We start from the raw sequence: 20,906 nt of genomic DNA on the forward strand, positions 1-20,906 counted from the left end.
CTGCGGCGCACATCATCCTTCGGCGCACATCATCCTGCAGCACACATCGTCCTGCGGCCCACATCATCGTGCGGCGCACATCATCACCGCACATCATCTGCTGCGCACATCATCATACTGCGCAAATCATCCTGGGGCGCACATCGTCCTGCACAGCACATAGTCCTGCGGCGCACATCTTCGTGCGGCGCACGTCATCCTGCGGCTCACTTCATCCTGCAGCGCACTTCATCCTGCGGCACAACATCGTGCGGCGCACTTCCTCCTGCGGTGCACATCATCATCGTGCAGGGCATTTCATCCTGCTGCGCACATCATCGTGCGGTGCACATGATCCTGGGGCGCACATCGGTGCACATCGTCCTGCAGCGCACATCATCCTGCAGCGCACATCATCGTGCGGCACTTCATCCTGCAGTGCACATCATCCTGCGGCGCACATCATCCTGCAGCGCACATCATCCTGCTGTGCAATTCATCCTGCAGCGCGCATCATCTTGCAGCACACATCATCCTGCGGCGCACATCATCGTGTGGCGCATTTCATCCTGTGGCGCACATTGTCCTTTGGTGCACTTCATCCTGCGATACACATCATTGTGCGGTGCCCTTCGTCCTGTCCTGCGGCACATCAGCGGCGCATATCATCCTGCAGCACACATCATCCTGTGGCGCACATCATCACTGCACATCATCGTGCAGTGCACATCATCCTGCAGCGCACATTATCCTACAGCGCACATCATCCTGCCACTTACATCATCTTGCAGCGCACATCATCCTGGGGCGCACATCGGCGCACATTATCCTGCGGAGTCATTAAAGTCATGAAGTTATTTTGAGAAGTTATGGCCTATTTCAATGGCAAGATAAAAAAAATAAAAGAATCAACAGAAGAATACGGAAGTGTATTGCATTCACTTTTACTTTTAATTTTTTTGGGCATTTGTCTCGGAATTTCCGAGATAATTATCCCAGAAAAACTGAATAATTTTTTTGTGAAGTGAATGTAATACGCTTCTTTAGAAGAAAGCTTGTTTTATGCTCTAAACATATTTAGGCTGTTTTTTTCTCACTTTCTGTCCGTCCTATAGCGATCATACATTATGCAAATTAGGCGATGACGTCATTTAGCGGCATCTAGCAACTTTTAGGACAGCCAATAGCTACTTTCCTTACTCAGGAGTTGGCAATACTGAAAACAGCCTCAGATTGACCTGTTTTCAGTGACCCGGTACGGTAGACATGCCAGATACCCAAATTAACGTGTGGAAGCACTACAAAAGTGGAATTTCCATAATATGTCCCCTGTAAAGGATACGCGACTCTTGTGTTGGTGAATGATGGAGTGTTATTCCCATTTTAACCAGCCGAAGGCAGTATGCGGCAACATACAGAGGCATGTTGCAGAAGAAGAAGAAATACGGAAGTGAGCGCGCTGTGTAAACAAACCAGTCAACCTAGCACGTCCCGTTTCTGATGTATTGAACGGTAATGTTCGTAGAAGTAACACATGATTGAGTTTACAATAGTGATGTGCAGGAAGTGCCTTTTAGGTTTATCACGTTGAAACGATAACCTTGCCTCTGATTTGCACGACAAAAGCCTGGCTTTTTCTCCTCTGGTGTGTGAGCCTGACTTACTCTCATTATATCATTAATAATTCCGATAAAGCCTGACTCTGGTCTCTAGTATTCACTTTACTAAATAGAATATGTTTTAACATTAAATACCACAAAAAGTATAATTAATATTAAGGATAGAAACCTGACTTTGGATAGTTTGGTGTATTCTCTTCTGGTCTCTGATAAGAGCCTCATTTATTGTCTGCCTGACTTATTTGTTCTATTTAGGTTTGTAATATTTGTGATAAAATCCAGAATTACTCTCAATTCCATTTTAATTGTATAGCGCCGAATCATAAAATACATTATTTCAAGGCACTTTACATAGAAGGTCAAGGTAGGTTATAACTTTGATAAAAGGCTGACTTATACTTCTGTGCTTTTAATTATTTTGTATGAACCTTTGAAATGATAATGTCTTCATGTCAATCAAATGTCAAATGGCTCTCTAGTTGTTTTTTGTTAAGTGAACTAAAGTTTAATGTTGTGTGTGATCTAATTTCAAGCACTGTGTGTTTTCTTTGTTAGTGTGCGGGCTGTCTGTGGCAACCATGCCTTATTTGGGCAGTGAAGACACGGTGAGGGAGCTGAAGAGAGCTCTTTCCAACCCCAACGTTCAGTCTGACCAGCTGCGATACAGGAACACCATCCTCAAAGTCATCAGGTAGCTGACGGACATATGTGTATAAATCTGTCTTAAATTATGGTCAAATCTTCATCTGAATCTTAAAAAAACTCAATCGGTTTAAAGTAACAACACACAACTAATTGTATCATTCTTGTCCACACTAAACACACTATTCAAAACTTCACAGTGTAGGTTGTCTAATGCATGCGAACCCCTTGGCTAATGAAATCAACAACAGATCTCAAGGCACTTTACATAGTAAGGTTGAGGTTTGAGAAAAATGTCTTCAACTAAACTCCCTAGAAGTCGGCACTCGGATCAGTGAGGTAGAAAAACTGCCCAGAGTATCAGCTAAAGGCTAAAACACTGGGGCTGATCAATATCGCCCTTCTTGAGGTTATACATTATGGACAGTGGAAGCAGCTGCTCTCCCAAAAAACATCACTGCACCTGAAGTTTGCCAAAGAGCAAAGGACTATAGGACAGTGTAAGGGGGGCTGACTGCCAGCTGAGGATGAGTATAAGTTGGGTGATGCAGCAGAAAAATTACCCTAAACATCGAAGTAAATCTAATGATCTAATCTTGTGGAGTGACCGGGTCTCGGCCCTAGACCCTGAACTTCACCCATTAAAGACAGATGTCTAAGCTGAAGCAGGTCTGTAGATCGAATGGTCCAAAGTTCCTCCTGAAAGTTGTACAGGTCTGATCCAGATTGGAAAAGAACTCTTTTGAGGTAGTTGCTGTTGAAAGTGGTTTGAAAAATGCACATGTATACGAACACTGTTAATGTTTACTTAGTGCATTCGTATGAATAATTGTTGATACAATATATTGTAACATGCTCTTCCTTACCATTGTATCTGCATGTTGAGCTTTATCTGTTTGGTGTAACTACGCCCGAAAATTGTTGTTCGGCCCCTACTGACTGTCCCTCCCCTGTTATTTTTTAGCGCCCACGATGGTGACAGCCAGTGGCTAGTGGTATTATGTTTTTGGGATGTCCAGTCTTTTCCTTCTTGTGAAAATAATATCTCAAGAACCTTACAAAGAAATGTCTTGATTGAAGGTCAAAGGTCAAGGTCATAATGACATCATGGTACTGAGAAAGTGCTATAACAGGACAACACACATTGACAATTTTCATTATATCTGACACAAACATTCTCATGAAGTCAAAGCTCAAAGTCACTGCGAGCTCACAAAATCATTTTTTGCCTCGTGAACATTCTCAAGAGAATCCTTTTGCACACCGTTTTCAGAGACATTAAAACGGTGATGTCCGTAGAATTCAAAACGGAGTTTGCCTTTCACACATGAGCAGTGCAATGTTTTTGTTTACAGCAAATGGACACCGGCAACGGCCCTTGTCATGTAATAGCTCTCTTCACATCTTCGTCAGCGTCTTCAACTTGCATGACTCCGCTTTTATCTGATATTTTGTCTGTCTAAGAAACATCATTAACACAGCAATCGTTCAGAGTGAATCCTAGGCAGAATTTCCTGCTGTTTACTCACAAGGGCATATCGGGTCATTTCAAGTTTTTACCATGGAGCTGGCTGGAGAAACTCTGCACTCACTGATTACCTCAGAATTTGTCAAAATATCTAACGCACAGTAAAAATTATACTGTATGAGACATGATAGCTCAAGTCTCCCTTTAGTGGAGGGCAGTCCTTTTAGTTTATCTTTCACATTATATTCCACTCTTATGATGTCAAGTGTTTTTTTTCTTCAATTTCTGCATTCCCATTTTAAAAGACATTTTATTTCTATTTCAAATGCACCTTTCATATATATGCAGAGGTCCGTCATCTTCTCTTTCAGAAAAGAGTACCTTGGATTTGGTAAGTTCATATCTTGAGGTATCTAGATGTCCACACCATAATTACCTTAAGGGTTAACAGGGGAGTCTGGTTGTCTTTTTACTGGTGCTTACACTGTTTAATTCAAAGCCTGTGGGCTTCTTCGTAGTTATGAAGTGGAAGACTAACAAAGCACATTGTCCTTTTTCTGTCCTGTAAATGTTTTTTTTTAATCTTTTCTATCAGTGTCACATTTTCTATATTCTTTGGTGCAAACACACAAACACACTACTCATTTTATTCCCACTTCCCTTTCTCTGTCTCAGGGCAATGTCGCAGGGTGTGGATGTATCCGGCCTGTTCAGCGAAATGGTCAAAGCATGTGCCACAGTAGACATTGTCCAGAAGAAACTGGTCTATGTCTTCCTGTGTTCCTATGCCGCTTTAAACCCAGAGCTGTCTCTGCTGGTCATCAACACACTTAGGAAAGACTGTCAGGATCCCAACCCCATGGTCCGCAGCCTGGCCCTGAGGAACATGACCAATCTCAGGTGAGGTGCTACACACATCAACATTAGTGCATCTCATTACATCAGCCTGTTGGCCTTCTGATTGTGTGTCTGTGCATTCCAGGTTACCCAGTCTGGTGGAGTACGTGGAGCAGCCACTGACAGCAGGACTGAGGGACAGAGCAGCTTGTGTTCGGCGGGTGGCTGTGCTTGGCTGGGCCAAGCTACACAATCTCCAAACCAACTCTGAGATAGGTAGGGTGGAGGACAACTTTACTGTCTCTGTCTGTCACCGTCATTCAGCCACCGATTATGGGCTCCAGCAGGTTTTAGTATTGAGAGACATTTTGTGAAACAGACACAGGTCAACTTGTTGCCTCTATCATGGTTATTAGACGACACTAACATGAACAAATCTTTTTAAAGACAGCTTTCAAATCAACGTCATTGTGAGATGCATGTATGTGGGGGGGTTAGAATACAAACCAGAATGAGTGCTGATGAAGAGATGAATATGAAGTGAGGTTTTTGTCTGCACAGGCTGTTAAGGTAATGAGTGAAAATGTTCAATGTGCCCAGAGTGAGCTCTGAGTGTCTACTGATCTGGTCAGAATCCTACATTTTAATATGGTGTTGGATAGTTTTGGACACAAAGAGATGAGAAGGACCTGAAACCTCTTATGCAATGAGATCATATGCGAATAAGAGGATTTCTTCAAGACACAGCAGCTGGGTTTGGGCGAAGACTAAGTGTAGTTTAAAGTCAAACTACTATAAAATGACACTATATTCTACAGAATTAATCCTGTTGTCCCTTTTCATGAATATTTTACTTAATTTCCCTCTAATTCTCTGTTGCTCATTGTATCTTATCATCAAACTTGCATGGGTAAAAACTGAGAAGTGTTCTCTCTTAGGTCTGGTGCACTCTAAAGGATAATCAGTGTGATTAAACACTCTGAGTGCTGGACACATCAGTTATCTCTCTTTCTCTTTAGGCCCTCAGCCAGCAGGGTTTTTAGTTAGTTTGGTTTGTTAAGTGAGTTTTGATTTAGTATATATTGATAGTTAGATAAATATAAATAAACGTTAAAATATTAAGAGAGTGGATACAGGTGCAGCTTGTACTCCTCACAAACTTCTGCTGCTCTGATCTCCCCTTGAGTGATGTCACTTGAATCAGAGTTGTTTGGGTCTGAAGACTAAAAGTTTGAAAAGTAAAGAAATCTCGGGGTGTGTGAATAGAAATAAACTGAACACTGCATTGTGGGTAATGTATATGGCAGATTTTGATAAAAGGAAGAATGTGTGGAACATAAAAAATCAATTACTATAAGCAATCCGTAATTAAACAATGCTTTGGAAAAGGAAGGGGCTGATGATAGCAATTGTGTTTTCTAATCCTGTCCAGATTATGTGATGAATGAAATCATCTTCAACCCACCTCTACCTTCAATTACTGTTGATGTGTCCATGCCTGATTATGTTTGTCACACTCTTTTGCATATTTAGAAACCAACCTCTTATTCTTGGTTCTTCCAGATGCTGCGGTGGTGAACGAGCTGTACAGTCTGCTGAGGGACCCAGACCCGGTGGTGATGGTGAATTGCCTCCGAGCCCTGGAGGAGATCCTGAAGGAGGAGGGGGGAGTCGCTATCAACAAACCTATCACACATCACCTCCTTAACAGGTGGGCCAATAATCAGAAGGTGACAGAAACCTGTTGTCATAACAATGACTATCAAAATATAAAAAAGAAGGCAGGTAAACATTTGGTTTTCCATGTTGGTTTTATTTAAAAACCTCAAACAAATCTAGATATATCTACTTAAAAACCTCACACAAATTTAGAAAAAACTGTGTAAAAAACAACAAAAACGGTTGAATTTCAGTGCTTAAGAATTGAAAACATAATTAAAATGTTGTACTGCATCTCAGAAGCATTTGTTCATCAATATATAACATTCATGACTTAAATGTACAGACATGTAGCTGACATGTTGAGGGAACGTTAAAGAAACGGTGATCAATAACAATCATGGTTTGTGCCAATTGTAGGGGCGTGCTTAGGCCCGATTTAAGTGTGTTTATTCATTCTGTTGGGAGAACTGCTACTGGATAGATGTAAGTCTTAGAGCTCTCCTAAGAAATTGTTTCTCAACCAGCGAACGTGGTAAAGTTGACTGTTATTGCAATTAATTGTTTTGGCTATTATGCCAATTAATTGTTTTTGGCTATTATGCCAATTTATTTTTCCTATTACAAAGTATTTGTTTTTCACTCTTTTGTTTTATATAATATTTTCATTATTAATTCTGCCTTTTTGGGCCTTCTTTTTGGGAAAATTAAAATTCCCATCATACAAACTACATCTCCAAGACCTCCTGAGAGTTTTTCTACCTAGCTCAACCGCTCTTCTACATCTACTTTAACACGCATGCACAGGGGGAAACTACTGGCGGTTTCTAGGCCCAAGCCGGTTTCAAGGTTCCCCTCATCACCTTTATATTATTTTAGACATATTTTTCTTATTTTAGATACTTTTCACGATATTCAAGAGTAATTTAGAAATGTGTTGAAATATCAAAGCGAATTTCGCGGACCCCCTGCAATGCCGTCGCGGACCCCCGGTTGAAAAGCCCTGGTTTAGGCGGTTCCTGAATGACAAGGCATTGACTGGCCCTCATGTTCCCCTGACCTAAATCAAATTCAGCGCCTATGGGACGTCATCATCTGTACATCCGACGCTTGTTTTGAATCCAGCCCTGTAGAGGATTTTGGTTTCCATTGACCGTTGTTATTTCATTTATATACGTCACAAATTATACAATGTACATCAGTAAATATTTTCAACTTAAATACTTCGTTCATCAAGATCTTTAAGTGTTCCCTTAATTTTTTTGAGCAGTATATATAGATTCAATTTAATTTCCTTTGTTTAATTCCTCATCACAGCATACATGATTTTAAAGCACTTGACAGAGTAAGTTCAAGACCCTATAACATTGAGTGAAACCTGACAGTTCCCACAATTCATCTGTCATAACCAGCAGGTTTAAAGGAGAGCAATGAGGGAGAAAGGAGAGGAGAAGGAGAGAAGAGAGACCAGAAAATGCACATTGGAGGAGCGGGGGGTTCAATCTGGCCCTCGACCCTGGCCATGAACCGGGCCCTTCCAAGTTAGAGACAGGTTAGAGACCAGAGGTCAGAGAAAGAGGAGGGCGACTATTATGTTCTGGTTATATGCTGGACTCTTTCTTTGCTGGGAGCTGTCACTCCTGTAGCTTCATAATCTTCGCATTGACAAAGTGATCTGACTGTGTGTGTGCGTCTCTTCTCCCAGGCTGAAGGAGTGTGACATTTGGGGTCAGTGCGAGGTGCTGAGAGTCCTCCAGCGCTACCGGCCTCAGTCAGACGACGAGCTCTTCGACATCCTGTCCCTGCTGGACACATCCCTGGTCAGCCCCTACCCTCCAGTCATGGCTGCCACCCTGAGCCTCTTCCTGAGCCTCTGCTCAGCCCTACCGGCTGTCAGTCAGGCGGCCCTGGAGCGAGTACGAGGACCTCTGCTGGCAACCTGTGGGAGCGTTTCCAGAGAGATGAGGTTCACTGCCATCTGCCACATACAGGTGAGGGTTAATGATTCAAGTTTGGAGGAAGAGGGTTCAACAGGATCTACACATGATATTAAAGCAGTATTCAATACTGTACAATTCTACTGACACATTTTATACATAATGGAAAACATGGTATGAACCAAAAAGAAGATAAATTACAAGAACAAAGACCAATGAATAGGTAAATCAAATATCAAAATAATATATTATATAATTAAATGATAATGAATGTACCGCTCTGTCTGTACGGCTCTCACACAAATACTTAATATTGGAGGAACATAATAATTCACCCAATGTTCGGCCGGATATATATTATATATACACATACTGTATGTATGCAGCTATATAAGGCTGCCTTAATGATATTTATTGTGTATTGATCATCAATAAATCTCCTAGATATTATCTTGATTAATCGACCCTCAAAGTTGGCTTGATGGAAGTTAATGAATAGTTTTGTATAACGTCAGAAAGACGCAAAATTTACTGTTACACAAAACAAAGAAAAACACCAAATCATCACAATTGCAATGTAGAACCTTGCTATTTCAAACATGACATCAACGACCAACGATCCATTCAGAGATATGTATACCTTAAGTTAACATGTACCTATATACCTATGGAAATCAATTACTGTAAATAAAGATGGATCATGTGCCTTCACCTCCTCCCACTATAAAAAAAACCAATATATATTTATATATATATAGAGAGAGAAAGAGAGAGAGAGAGGGAGAGATATGGATGCCTGCTCTCCAACAGATATGGGACATGGGCCAGATAGATAGAAGATAAATAGTTTTTCGAAAGATGTGATTTTAGGTAGTTTTATCCCACTAATGTATGTTCAAGTGGTCTTTATTCTGTAAATTGGGGTTTAATTCTATTTAAGGCATTATGTTTGACAGCTGAGACTGACTCACTATTGGTCAAGCATGTATTTCAGAGGGACCTCTCTCCTGGACGATAACTCACTGTGCACTGCAGACTACCCGGGATATTTTGGCTTCGTTTTGTTGTAGTGGGAGGAGTGAAGACGCACCATCCACCATGCATAACATGTTTTGAGAAAGCTTTATCTTTTGTGTTCGTGTGTTTGGTGGGAGTGACTGGATTTTTGAGATATAAACAGTATTAACATTATTCAAGAGTTAATTCTTTGTTAGTGGAAAACTCATGTCAGATGGGTGTGGATACATTTTGAGAATTGTGATTTTGTCCTCCTCTAGCTGCTGTTGCGTTCTCTCCCTGGCCTGATGGGGGCACACTACAAACGTTTCTTTTGTGGCTATGCTGAGCCTGCCTACATCAAGCAAAGGAAGATGCAGGTAATGACTGTTTGGTTTCTTCAGTAGATCTTCACTGTGACCTCTTTCATTTTTTATTCTACATTCTGTTCTACTCCTTTTATCACAGTACAGTTATGCTGGTGTTTTCAGGTTTTGTGTATGCTGTAACCATAGTTACATTGTATACAACTAAAAGTCAACAAAATAAAAGTTTAGATAAACAATACCATAAACATCTACATAACTGACTACTCCCATGTAAAATGCAGCAAAATGTGTGATTCCGTTGGTTTTTCCACACAGGTCGTTTCATTTCTTTTGGACCGAGGGGGAAAACAAATATTGTTTTCATTTTCACATCAACACATTACAGACAAAACAAGACGAGTGAATGTGAATTTAAACAGTGAGCTTCCTGATTGGGCTGTTGTGACTGATTGTTATGCTACGTCATCATTGATACACAGACCAAGGTGGGAAAGTCTACAGTTTATGCAGCACTTTAATGTACAGAGATGTGGATGAAAGAGGGGGGACTTGCTTTAGATGACCCCTTCAAAGAAAAACATAAAAAGAGGACAAGTCAGGAATCAAAGCAGACTGTTTCTTTGTTAATTTCTTAATTCAGTTAGCTGACTTAAATTGTTTTACTCGCGCAGTGATGCTGTGATGATAGGAGCAAGAGCAGAGACTCACATGGAGGAATCAGGCAAAACGCAAAGTTCAAATCAACAGTCTCAGTTTTAATCCAAGCATAGGTCAGACACAGGAAGGCAGTCAGTAATGCAAAGGTTGCAGGGCATCCACAAGCAAAATTCACAAAATAGACACAAGCACAAAGTAGAAAAAAACAGAACAAGGCCGCAAAACAGGGCATAGACAGTCTCCGAAACAAAAACAGGAGGAATTAATGATTGAAAGGTCGACGTGAAGCACAGAGAGAGTCTGGAAGGGAAGTGGTGTGTGAGCAGATGTGTGTATATGGAACAAAGGTATATGCATCTCGTGTACAGTGACATGGTTAGAAATTCTCTATGTATGTGTTATTACACCCCTGGATAGTTAAGTCAAGTGGTGAAGAGCTTAAGATGTTTTCGAACAGGTAGAAAACTGGATCCATATCAAAGGCTCTGGATGTCAGTGCCACTGCTGCCCTGAGTTTGACCTCCCACTTTATGACCTAAATCACTGCAGTGTCTCCAGTTAGCACACAGTAATTATTTATTGTATGAGCAATATAAAAGCTAGTGCTGCTGTGTTTGCAGGTGCTGGTGGAGCTGGTGAATGACGAGAATATAGTGATGTTACTGGATGAGTTGAGAGGATATTGCACTGATGTCAACACTGATACTGCCCAGGCTGCCATTTCAGCCATAGGTAAACACACTCACACATACACACTGTTTGTACCCTCATGGTTGAATGCACTTATTGTAAGTAGCTTTGGATAAAAGCGTCAGCTAAATGAAATGTAATGTTATGTAATGAGTCAGAGTGTATGTTTCTATGGCGATATGACCTGGCCCTGTTCAGTGGTTCTCTTCATTCCTTTCATTTCTAACACCTCTTCCCTATAATGCAACGGTCCACGTTGTCTTCATCACATTTGTTTAATAGTAACCAGAGTACAATAAGGAAAATGTTTGGCACCCCCAGTTTAGACATAAAGTCTGGTATGAATATATTTGACATGTTCAGCATTCAGAGCGCTGAGATGTGCAGTGCTAGTGTGTTGTGTTCTCTCTCTAATGTGGCATCACTGTATAAAGTCAGCCCCACTTATGGCCTGTGTTATCTTGTGTGGACTGGGTGCAGGTCGTATTGGTCGGAGCTACAGCGACAGATGTCTGGAAATCCTTATTGAGCTGCTCGGGCTCAAACAAGAGCACATCACTTCTGGTAGAGCTTGTTTCACCCTGCCCCACGTGCACATTACACACAAACTATAGTATTTTAGTAATTCACATTACAGACAGAAAAGACAATTCTATTATTCACAGTTGTCAGCTCTTGTTTTTTCTTTTTCCATCGTCATCTCAACCACACTCGTCAGCTGTGGTGCAGACAATGCGCGACCTGGTCTGGGTTTGTCCACAGTGTAGCGACACAGTGTGTTTGGCTGTCGAGGGGTGTGAGGAGACGCTGCAGGATAGCCAGGTCAGTTACACCCTGCAATCATTTACACAATTGACACACAAACACACATACACACACAAAAAGATGTAATTATCTTGCGCCAAATATCATAAGGGGCTCCATGTTTTCATGCTGGCTTTTTAAAGCTATCTGACGCATTAGCTCCACACTGACACTCAACTCTCAACAAATATACAAATAGTGATGGATGCTATGTTAAATTAAAATACACAGTAACAGAAGCAAACGAGAAAAATTACAATTGAACAATAATAAATAAGCAAAACCTTTTACACAAACATAAATATATAAAAGTTTCAGCATTAATAGACATACACTGAACTCTTGAGATCCTCCACAGTTTCTCCAGGAGGAGGTGTATGTTTGAATGCAAATGTCAGAGTGAGAGTGAAAGTTTCCGTTGAACGGATGCAAAAAAATGTATAATCTGGTTTCAATGTGTGACCTTTGAGTTGGACAAGTCTAAGAGAGAAACCAGACTAAGGTGTGGGAGCCTGCACGAAGACTGATATTTACATGTCAACATTTCCTTTCTGTGGTGTAATTATGAGATGATCTGTGCGAGCAAACCGTCTCTAGCATTTTCATGCTTCTATTTCTGTTGTTTGTCTGCCATTGGCCGCCGGCAGAAATAGATTAAAAGAGAACAACTTAAAAGTGACTAATTAACATTTATACTTTACTGAGTAACTCGGCCCTGAGCAGAGAGTCCAGGGTTTACTTCCTGCCAGCTGGATCAGTTACTGTTTCATGGCCCCTCTCTCTTTGGGAGGATAAGACACACATTGTTTGTTCAAGATTCTCCGCTTAATATTTACATAAACAAACTTAACCTGCAGAGTTTGGTTGCAGGCAAACAAAGGGTGATACAACCACTACAGGCTTCAGAATAAATTTCACAAGCTCCATCCATACACCTCCCTCCCGCCTCTCTGATGTCACAATTCACAAGTTTCTAGGCTGACAGTCCAACAAGTTCGCCCACGTTATGCCGTGATAGGCCAGGAGCATGGAGGTGGAAGTTTGACCTTCTCATAAAAACTTTTTATTCTTCATAAAACTAGTGACTAGTATAACTGTCAGTCTCTTGTATGTACAGCTGAGTGCTATGCCTTCATAGAGAGACTCTGTAAACATGTACTTTTGTCCCATTGTTTTCGGTGCTTTGCTTGTTGTCCTGCCTACGTTAGCTGCCGTTTGGAACCATCCAGGAGCTTTGCCTTTGTACTAACCTGTTCAAATGAAGCATACCCCAGCGTTAACCCTCTTATGCTCTATTTAGTTTTTTAACAGACTACACTTAACAATAAATGCACAACTTATCTTAGAGAAGACTGGTTACTCCTCATGAGTAATTTGTTGCTTCTGACAGGAAACAAAGGATAAGCAGGTCAATGTGTTTCTGACCTTATTGTGTAGTTGTAGTTCTGTGTGTATCCTTAAGGCCTAATATGTTTCTATATTTGATATATAACATTTAACTATGTCATTATTATTATTAGATAATATGGAACAAACATTGTTTAGATCCATATGTTCTTACCAGCAGTCCTCTTTTACTGCCGATGAAACCACCTTCCATCCATCCACAATATCCACATTTTTTGTTGAAACTTTGGAACTCTTAATATCAGACCCCTAAACATGCCAGATTTTTTTATAACAATGATCCTTGAATTATTCTCTGAGAAATTGCAGATTATAAAGTTAAATAAAATGAAAAATAATTCAGCATCCATACCCTGAAATCTGCGCCAAAATTCATTGGGTTCTTCCCTGACCCAGACCGCAACCTTCCCCGAAAGCCATTGTCAGACATGAAGGATATCCGCACAATTGGTACAGGACTTTTTCACCCACAGAAATTTGCACAAATCACCAATCTCACAACAATTGATCAAACACTCTACAAAGGAACCTTTTAATCTGCGATCAACCAGGGTCACTCACAACACCCCAGTGGGTGTTCAGGGCCTCTGCTCATTCTCCTTATCCTCCATTAGGGCAGGCAGGCCTTGCTGTGGTTGCTCGGTGTGTACGGGGAGCGAATCTCCAGCGCCCCCTACACATTGGAGGTGTTCATCGACGGAGTGAGGAGTGAGGCCTCTTTGGGAGTCAAGATGGAATTGCTGGTGGCCACCGTGAGGTTGTTTTTGTGTCGGCCTGCAGAGACACAAGACATGCTTGGAAGACTGCTGCACTACTGCATAGGTGCGTGTGTGTGTGTGTTTGATATTGTAAAAGGTTGGGGAATTGAGAGATATCAATGTTAACAGTTTTTTGTGTTTTTGCAGAGGAGGAGACAGACATGTGTGTACGTGACCAGGCACTCCTCTATTACCGTCTGTTGCATTGTGGGATAGAAGAAACAAGAAAGGTCCTCCAGGGTCGGAGGTCAGACCCTTCCCTTGGAGTTCTGATTGGCCGCCCTGCAGAGCCCATCAGCCAGTGGGCCTGCAACTTTAACACCCTGGAGCCTCTCAGGCAGGGCGCCGTAGATACAGACTTACCCAGCAGAGGAAGCCCTGAACATGTGACCTTTGACCCCAAGTCCAACACTAACTTCTCAGAAACACTGAACTGTAGCCATGGTGAGGAGGTTCATGCAGGTGAGTGAGGACGTTTGTAGTGCCAGCTCTTAAGGGCGTTACTCAAGTATTTTTGCAGAGATCTCTCAAAAATCATCATATTAACACAAGACTATCGGCAAAAACCGTCACTTATCACAGGCTTGTCAACAGAATGACTGACTAATGTGTATTTTTTCCCCACTGCTGCTATGTGCTTATGGAAAGTCCTCTTTCAATATTAAAATCCAATTTTATACGTTTAGTACTAAATCACAAAATACATTATCTCAAGCCCTTTTACATAGTAAGATCGAGACCTTGCAATATTATTATATACAACAGCTCTCACAACGAGCAGCAAATTGGCAACTGTGGAGGGAAATAACTTCCTCATTTACTGGAAAAACCTTTAGTCTAGTCGGGCAGCCTGGACCGGTTTGGGTGAATGGAGAAAAAATGAGGAAGAAGGAAGAGATGTGTGAAAAAGAGGGGGGAGAGAGAGAGAGACAAGGAACCATTGTGTAACCGTCATATTTTAGCTATGTCCGACTTATTTATAGATTTAAGGATGTTATTAGAGAGAGAGTGAGAGAACAGACTATGAAAGAGAAAAAACACAAAGTTATAGACATGTTAAATAAATGGGCAGAGGGCAGAGAGATCGAGAGTGAGTGAGATAAGTGCTCAGTGCTAAATGATCTATTGGGACACTACGGTGTAAGGAACTCTTTTATATATGTCAGGGTGGGCAAAGTGGCAGGCGTGAACCCAAAAGCACAACAATGAAGCAGTCTTGGATTTAGGCAAAGTTCTTGGTTTAATAACGAAGCAGGGGTCAGAAGCCAGGCAGTCAGTCAGGTAACAAACAAATCCGAAAAGGAGCAGGCAAAAGGGCTTCCAGGGACGAGAAGGCAGGTCAAGTTGAAGATCAGGCAAAACAGGGATACGCTGGAACGCTAGGGGGAAAAACACTAAAAGATCTGACAGATAACAAAGGAAACAGGCAGGTAGATATACTGGGGAGGTAATGATTTGATGGAAGGCAGGTTTGTCTGTGGGTGGAGCAGGTAATGGAATATGTGGAACGAGGAAGTGCAGAGCAGGGGGGAGTGGCTGAATCCTGAATTGACAAATGGATTAGTATATACAAAACCACGATAAGACAAATAAAAATGTGTATAGGAGGGTGAATTTGTGGCTTATGGATTACACAAGGACTGATATATAACATCAAATCAGATTCTAATCAGAGTCAGTGGGAGTGTTGGCTCCTTCTTCACCTCCACATGGGATATTTAGTCTTGGTGCCATTATTGCATTATAGAATAGCAGTTGAAGTTAGTTTACTGTCTTGCATTCAATTTCCTTGCTAACTGTCACTTGACACTATAAACAGGAATAATTTCCCCACAATGTACAACCAACTGGATGTAATGTAAATCAGTAGTGGTATAGCTATGACATGATCTATAGTTCATTGTACTCTTCGTGTGATCGTGTCATCAACTGCTTCATTCAGAATATTCGAAGGATGGATTTCGTTTACAAGCAAACCACACCAGTAAATGTTGCTGTCGGTTGTTTAATTAAATTGCTGTGTGATTACTGAATAATGGTGGTTGATAAGTATGTTAACAGCATGAAGAGAAGTGCAGGTGGAGAGCCATGAAAGCTCTGTGTTCAAGCCAAAATTGATGTGTTGTTACTGTAATCGTGTTTTCAATGATTATGTCCTGTATGGATATGAACTAGAGACATTTAGCAAAATGCCCTCACAAGGTCTTTTCACACCTAATGCTGTTACAATTGTAATTTAAATTGTTAAATTTTAATTTCTAACATTAATTCTACACAATTTAACCAAAAATGTTGCAGTAAAAACCTGCTTTTGCTCAGAACCTTTGCTTCTACACTCCAAGCTGAACTCAAGTGCATCCTGTTTGCTTTGATTCTCTCTCGATAAGAAAAGTGATCCTGTCATATCTGTGGCCTCAGTAATACAAATTCAACTTAGACATGAATGCTCATACCAAATATCATGGCTTTCCATCTTATTATTTTTGAGATATTTCACTGGATAAATTCAATCTTTTATCTAGTGCTGACACTAGAGAAGTCAGGGGAAGTCTTTTGGCTTTAATCTCAGATTACGATTATTATCTGTTCTGGTTTTTATCAATATGTCAAATAACTGGACTATAAATATATATTTTTTTAATACAATAAAATTCTTATAATATGAGGTTACGTGCAGCTGTGGAGACTTTCTGAAGCCACTGCAGTGGAACAACTGAGAGTCAGCGAGTCACAAATATCTTTAGACCAATTTAAATAGGTCCAATTGGATGTAGCTTGTATACTAACTAAACTCTATTTTGGTCAAAGTCTGAGAGAGTTTTGGTTTTACACAATTACTGTCCATTTCTGGAAATGCAGTGCCATTTTTTATCACAAGTCTCTTCCCCTGGCAATCATCCCAACTACCACTTTAACCCTCATCCTCAATCTCTGTCCTTCTGTTCACCATTTTGCTCCCTGTTGTTTACACTTATCCTTCTACTTTCCTTTCCACCCCCCCCCCCCCAATCTTCGCCCCTTCCTTCCTCTTTGTCCTCTCTTGTCCTCTCCAGGCTCAGACAGTGCCATTGAGCGTGTGGATTCCTCCGCTGATGTCCTGTCTTCCAGCGTTGCCGTCCCACTCAGTTTGTCCCTCTCACCGATTCTCAGCCCAGAGGAGTTTGAGGGGCTGTGGCTGCAGCAGCAGGTTTTGCATGCTGAGCAAGGTATTCAAATGGCAAGAGGTTAATGTGTAAGCAATAACCACACATCTTAGAGATTCTTCTTCATGAACCCATCGACTCTCCTTGGTGGAATATATGTATATATGATGCTTTATTACAGGTTGAATCTATCGAAAGGTCTGTAGAAGTAGAGCCATTCAGCACCTACAGTATTACACTAAAACACTGCTCAAAACACATCAATTCATCTACTTACTAATTCCACAAACTTGTGTCTTATCTTAGGAACCGTTCATTCAACAGACTTCACAATGTGTATGTTAAATTGCCAGACAAAGTGCAGTGTTGTGTTCAATGCAATGGGTTTAACATGAGGTGACTGGCGCTATGAAGCAGTCAGCGGGGCGGGGCAGTGGTCCTTTAGTCTATGGACTGAGTTGAAACGTCTTCTTAGTCCTCAGATAAACTACAGCAGTGGTCACAACTAGGTCAGAACTTTTCTGACTGATCTAGACATGGGAGTTGCAGTTAAGAAGTGAACTTGGGTCTGTAGATTGTGTCGGTCATTAAAACGTATACACTATATAAAATCAGACACATGAACAGTAATCAGCTTATTTAATTTAATGTCCCAAGATTTTTACACAACATCGGCCTGTACGCACATGGCATCCTCGAACTGAAAATCTCAAGTCTTGTAGAGGAGTTTAAATGCACCAAGACAAGACTGGAGGTGACCCCTTTAAGAGCCTCAAGACATATCTTTACCATCACTGGAGGAGACAAAATGGACACAAAAAAAGCAACATAACAGGCAAAAGCAGCACTCGAGCATGCACACATTGTGTGCCACATTCAACGGGGAAGAAGAGGTTTGGGCCTAGGTCAGAGTAGACCCATCTGGAACAAGACAACTCATGCAGAGTGGCGAAAATTGGTATTCCTGGAAATCCGGCATCAGGAAAAGGCAGCAAGATGTGCAAAGGCTGTCACTCAAGCCAGACCGGGGCAGTGGATGTAATGGGAGAGCATAGAGAAAAGGAAGATCAAAATTTCTGCTCACGCCTTTTCTCGACAAACCCCAGCTTTTTTACCAGTGTAATCGCCCATTTCAATATGGGCCTCCCAATCTCTAGACCAACCTCCCTCGGGAGGATTGACTGGCTAGCTCCTTATCCTCTTCCCTCTTCCTCTGAGAGACACATTTTCATGAGTGTCCTTTCTCTGGTCTTGAGGTCTGAATTATCTTTCAACTTTAAATGACACTTTGAATTATTCAAAGAATAGTTTTACTAATTATGTACATCTTTAAAGTAGTATTTAATTTGTAGCAGTCCATGGCCTGGCTCCAGTTCTCACTGAGCCAAATGTGGGAAACTAGATACTATGACGTGCAGGTCCACCTCTTCTCAATCCATATATGATAAAACCTCCCTTTCTAACAGGAAACCCAAAATTAGAGTTGCTGTTCGTCCAAATATACTGGTTTTAACCTGAAAAACTGGTATATGCCTGGCTCTGTGGCTTATTTGGGCGGGTCAGCAAGCAACTCCTTAGTTGTAGTTCATTTTATCAACGTAAGCAAAATCACTGGGGGCGGTTACACAGAATGTTGTTCTGAGATGTAAAGACAAATGTCGCACCGTCATATCAACCAGTTGATGTCTGTTTTTAGCTTTGGCTGCTCAGCACTGCTTACCCCGTTTGGTATTGCAGCATGTCACTGCCTCAACGTGATGTTGGGTAATAAAAAAAAAACGGCAAACAAAGTAGCATGTGCAGCCTTGAGGAGATTAATTGAAGATTTCTTTGTTTCTTTGTCTTCGTATTTCTTTACTGCTGCAGTTGAGTCGTTTAGAAATAGTTTTGCTATTTTGCTAACTGCAGCTAACTGGCCAGCTCTGTTAGCAGTGTTTCAGTTGTCACTACTGCTGTCTTCAACACATTATGAAATAAAAGGAACGTTACATTCGATAAGGGGTATAAAAAAGTAAAAATTCCATCGTGAAAAACAATGAATTATATAATTGTACTTATACATTTCAGTTATAAACAATATTATTTAAGGGTTGAAGTAGCACTTTCCTTTCATCTCACAAATACTGTTTTGTTTATATATTTTAAGTGTGAAAAATTTAATAATTAGATATTTTGTACCTCAGTGGTATATTCAATGTTTCTTGACATTTAACAGCCTCTGGTAATTGCTCCCGCTTTTGTTGTGTCTAGGTCCTGAGAAGATAAAGGGGGAGGATTGTGTGTCCATGGAAGAACGTGTCCGATGTCCGGAGTTACTCCTCTGTTCCCCGCAAAGTCTTCAGGCAGCAATGCAGCTGGTTAATATCCAGACACTGGCCTTTACACCACCAAACACGCTCCCCTGGAGGGTCTACCTGTACACACACACCCAGCAAGCACGCTCTGCTGACACCCCCCACAGCACGCTCATCCTGGGGGAGCTGCTGTACACTGGAGAGGGAAATGAGAAAGCTGGAAAGGGTGATGGAGATGTTTTGGTGGAGGACAGGGAAGATGAGCAAATGAAAGAGGAACAGGAAGCCACAGCTAATGGGTCGAGTAGGAGAGAGATTACAAGAACAAACAGCGGACAAGACGCAGTTAAAGTGACTCTTAAACAGCAACCGAGAGATGAAAAAGCTCTGAAAGGGTTTCTCTCCATCCTTACCACTCTACTACACACTCTGACCTTGGAGAGAGCTTAAATAAACATCACACATATGCACATCATGGTTGTTTCTGTACACCCTTCCAAACATGCTAACATAACACCCTCATTTTCTAAGCATAACTGAAGAAGAGGCCCTGTCTGCACCTGCTCAGTAAACAAGACTGTAGATATGTGACTTTTGTATTGTGTGTATTTTCTTTCACCTACATACCTGTCACAAAGATCATTGTGTGCTCAAGAGATTTTTATTGCCCTTAGTTAACTAACTGGGGCACTTCCCATTTTTAAACAGGATATCACACACACAGATCATAGGCAAAAGATATGCAAATGTGTGGCGAGACCGTATGTACTTCTTTTTCAAGCTTGTCCATATATAGAAGTAGTGTCTAGATTTGAATTCATGTGAGAGGGGTCTCTTTAAAAGACTAATAAGGGAGCATGAAGAACGTTAATCTCCCCAGTTTGATGCATTTCCACAGTCAATCCATAGTAAACAGATTTAAAAATGTAGTTCAGGTGCAGGTTTGGCCTGATAGGGGCACTAAATCAACAGCCTTTGAGACTGAGAGATAGTGTTGTTTATCTTCAAACACATGTCTCTATGTAGATAAAGTCGGGGTTTGTCTCAGGGTGTGACAGTCAACTCTGCCTTACTGCCAACAACACGTTCCTTTAGATTCATGTTGCACAACATCAGGAGAATATGCCCCCAAAATCCTGTTTCCTTTCCTGGCTCCTAAATGGTGGAAAGAGCTCCCCATTGACATCAGGACGTCAGAAAGTTTACACATCTTCCCGCTGCAAACTAAAAACAAACCTCTTCCAACTATACCTTGAATAAAAGTTTAACCTAACACATTAGTAGCACTTAAATGGCACTTACTTATAGCACTTTTGTAGTTTGGCTTTCTTGAAGAAATAGTACTTTCTTAGTTCTTGTTGTTCTGGGTTTGTACCCTGATGGTGGAATGCACTTATTGTAAGTGACTTTGGATAAAAGCATCAGCTAAATGAAATGAAATGTCTCCATCTTCACTTCTTCACTACTGCAGAGCTGGCAGGGGGGCCTGGAACTGAACGGTGCTAAAGATAATGTCTTTTGAGTTTTTAATGGGCTCTGAATCTTCTGTACATAATGACAGCCAGCTGAAGTAAAAGGCTTTACAACCACGAGATTTCAGAGCCTAAGCTCTACACCTGTCGCTATGAAACAGCTGGAGGGTGTGGTCTGACGGTGACGACACAGCGGGGGCTGGTCCTCACGCTCG

At 41.3% G+C, this 20,906-nt stretch overlaps 1 protein-coding gene across 2 annotated transcripts; it reads left to right on the plus strand.

The window, feature by feature from the left end:
- The first annotated feature begins 1,398 nt into the window (after positions 1–1,398).
- ap4b1 (adaptor related protein complex 4 subunit beta 1) lies at positions 1,399–19,810 on the plus strand. 2 transcript variants are annotated; one of them, XM_053425601.1, is made up of 14 exons: positions 1,399–1,491; positions 2,154–2,289; positions 4,384–4,608; positions 4,691–4,821; positions 6,109–6,256; positions 7,910–8,195; positions 9,419–9,517; positions 10,744–10,855; positions 11,294–11,377; positions 11,532–11,635; positions 13,639–13,846; positions 13,930–14,244; positions 16,836–16,988; positions 19,176–19,810. In XM_053425601.1, the coding sequence occupies exons 2-14, from the start codon at positions 2,177–2,179 to the stop codon at positions 19,667–19,669; spliced, it is 2,472 nt and encodes an 823-aa protein (XP_053281576.1). In that variant the 5' UTR covers positions 1,399–1,491; positions 2,154–2,176; the 3' UTR covers positions 19,670–19,810. The 2 variants fall into 2 exon arrangements, with proteins under 2 accessions (XP_053281576.1, XP_053281577.1); XM_053425602.1 differs by having other exon boundaries at positions 1,482–1,624.
- The last annotated feature ends 1,096 nt before the right edge of the window (positions 19,811–20,906 follow it).

Source organism: Pleuronectes platessa, chromosome 6 (assembly GCF_947347685.1).
Source record: "Pleuronectes platessa chromosome 6, fPlePla1.1, whole genome shotgun sequence".
NCBI classification, from domain to species: Eukaryota; Metazoa; Chordata; class Actinopteri; order Pleuronectiformes; family Pleuronectidae; genus Pleuronectes; species Pleuronectes platessa.

Bases quoted from the DNA above. Each gene is read 5' to 3' on its own strand.
- ap4b1 (XM_053425601.1), top strand. From the start codon at position 2,177: ATGCCTTATTTGGGCAGTGAAGACACGGTGAGGGAGCTGAAGAGAGCT. The intron at 4,609-4,690 runs GTGAGGTGCTAC...TGTGCATTCCAG, and splicing joins AGGAACATGACCAATCTCAG to GTTACCCAGTCTGGTGGAGT. The intron at 6,257-7,909 runs GTGGGCCAATAA...CTCTTCTCCCAG, and splicing joins ACACATCACCTCCTTAACAG to GCTGAAGGAGTGTGACATTT.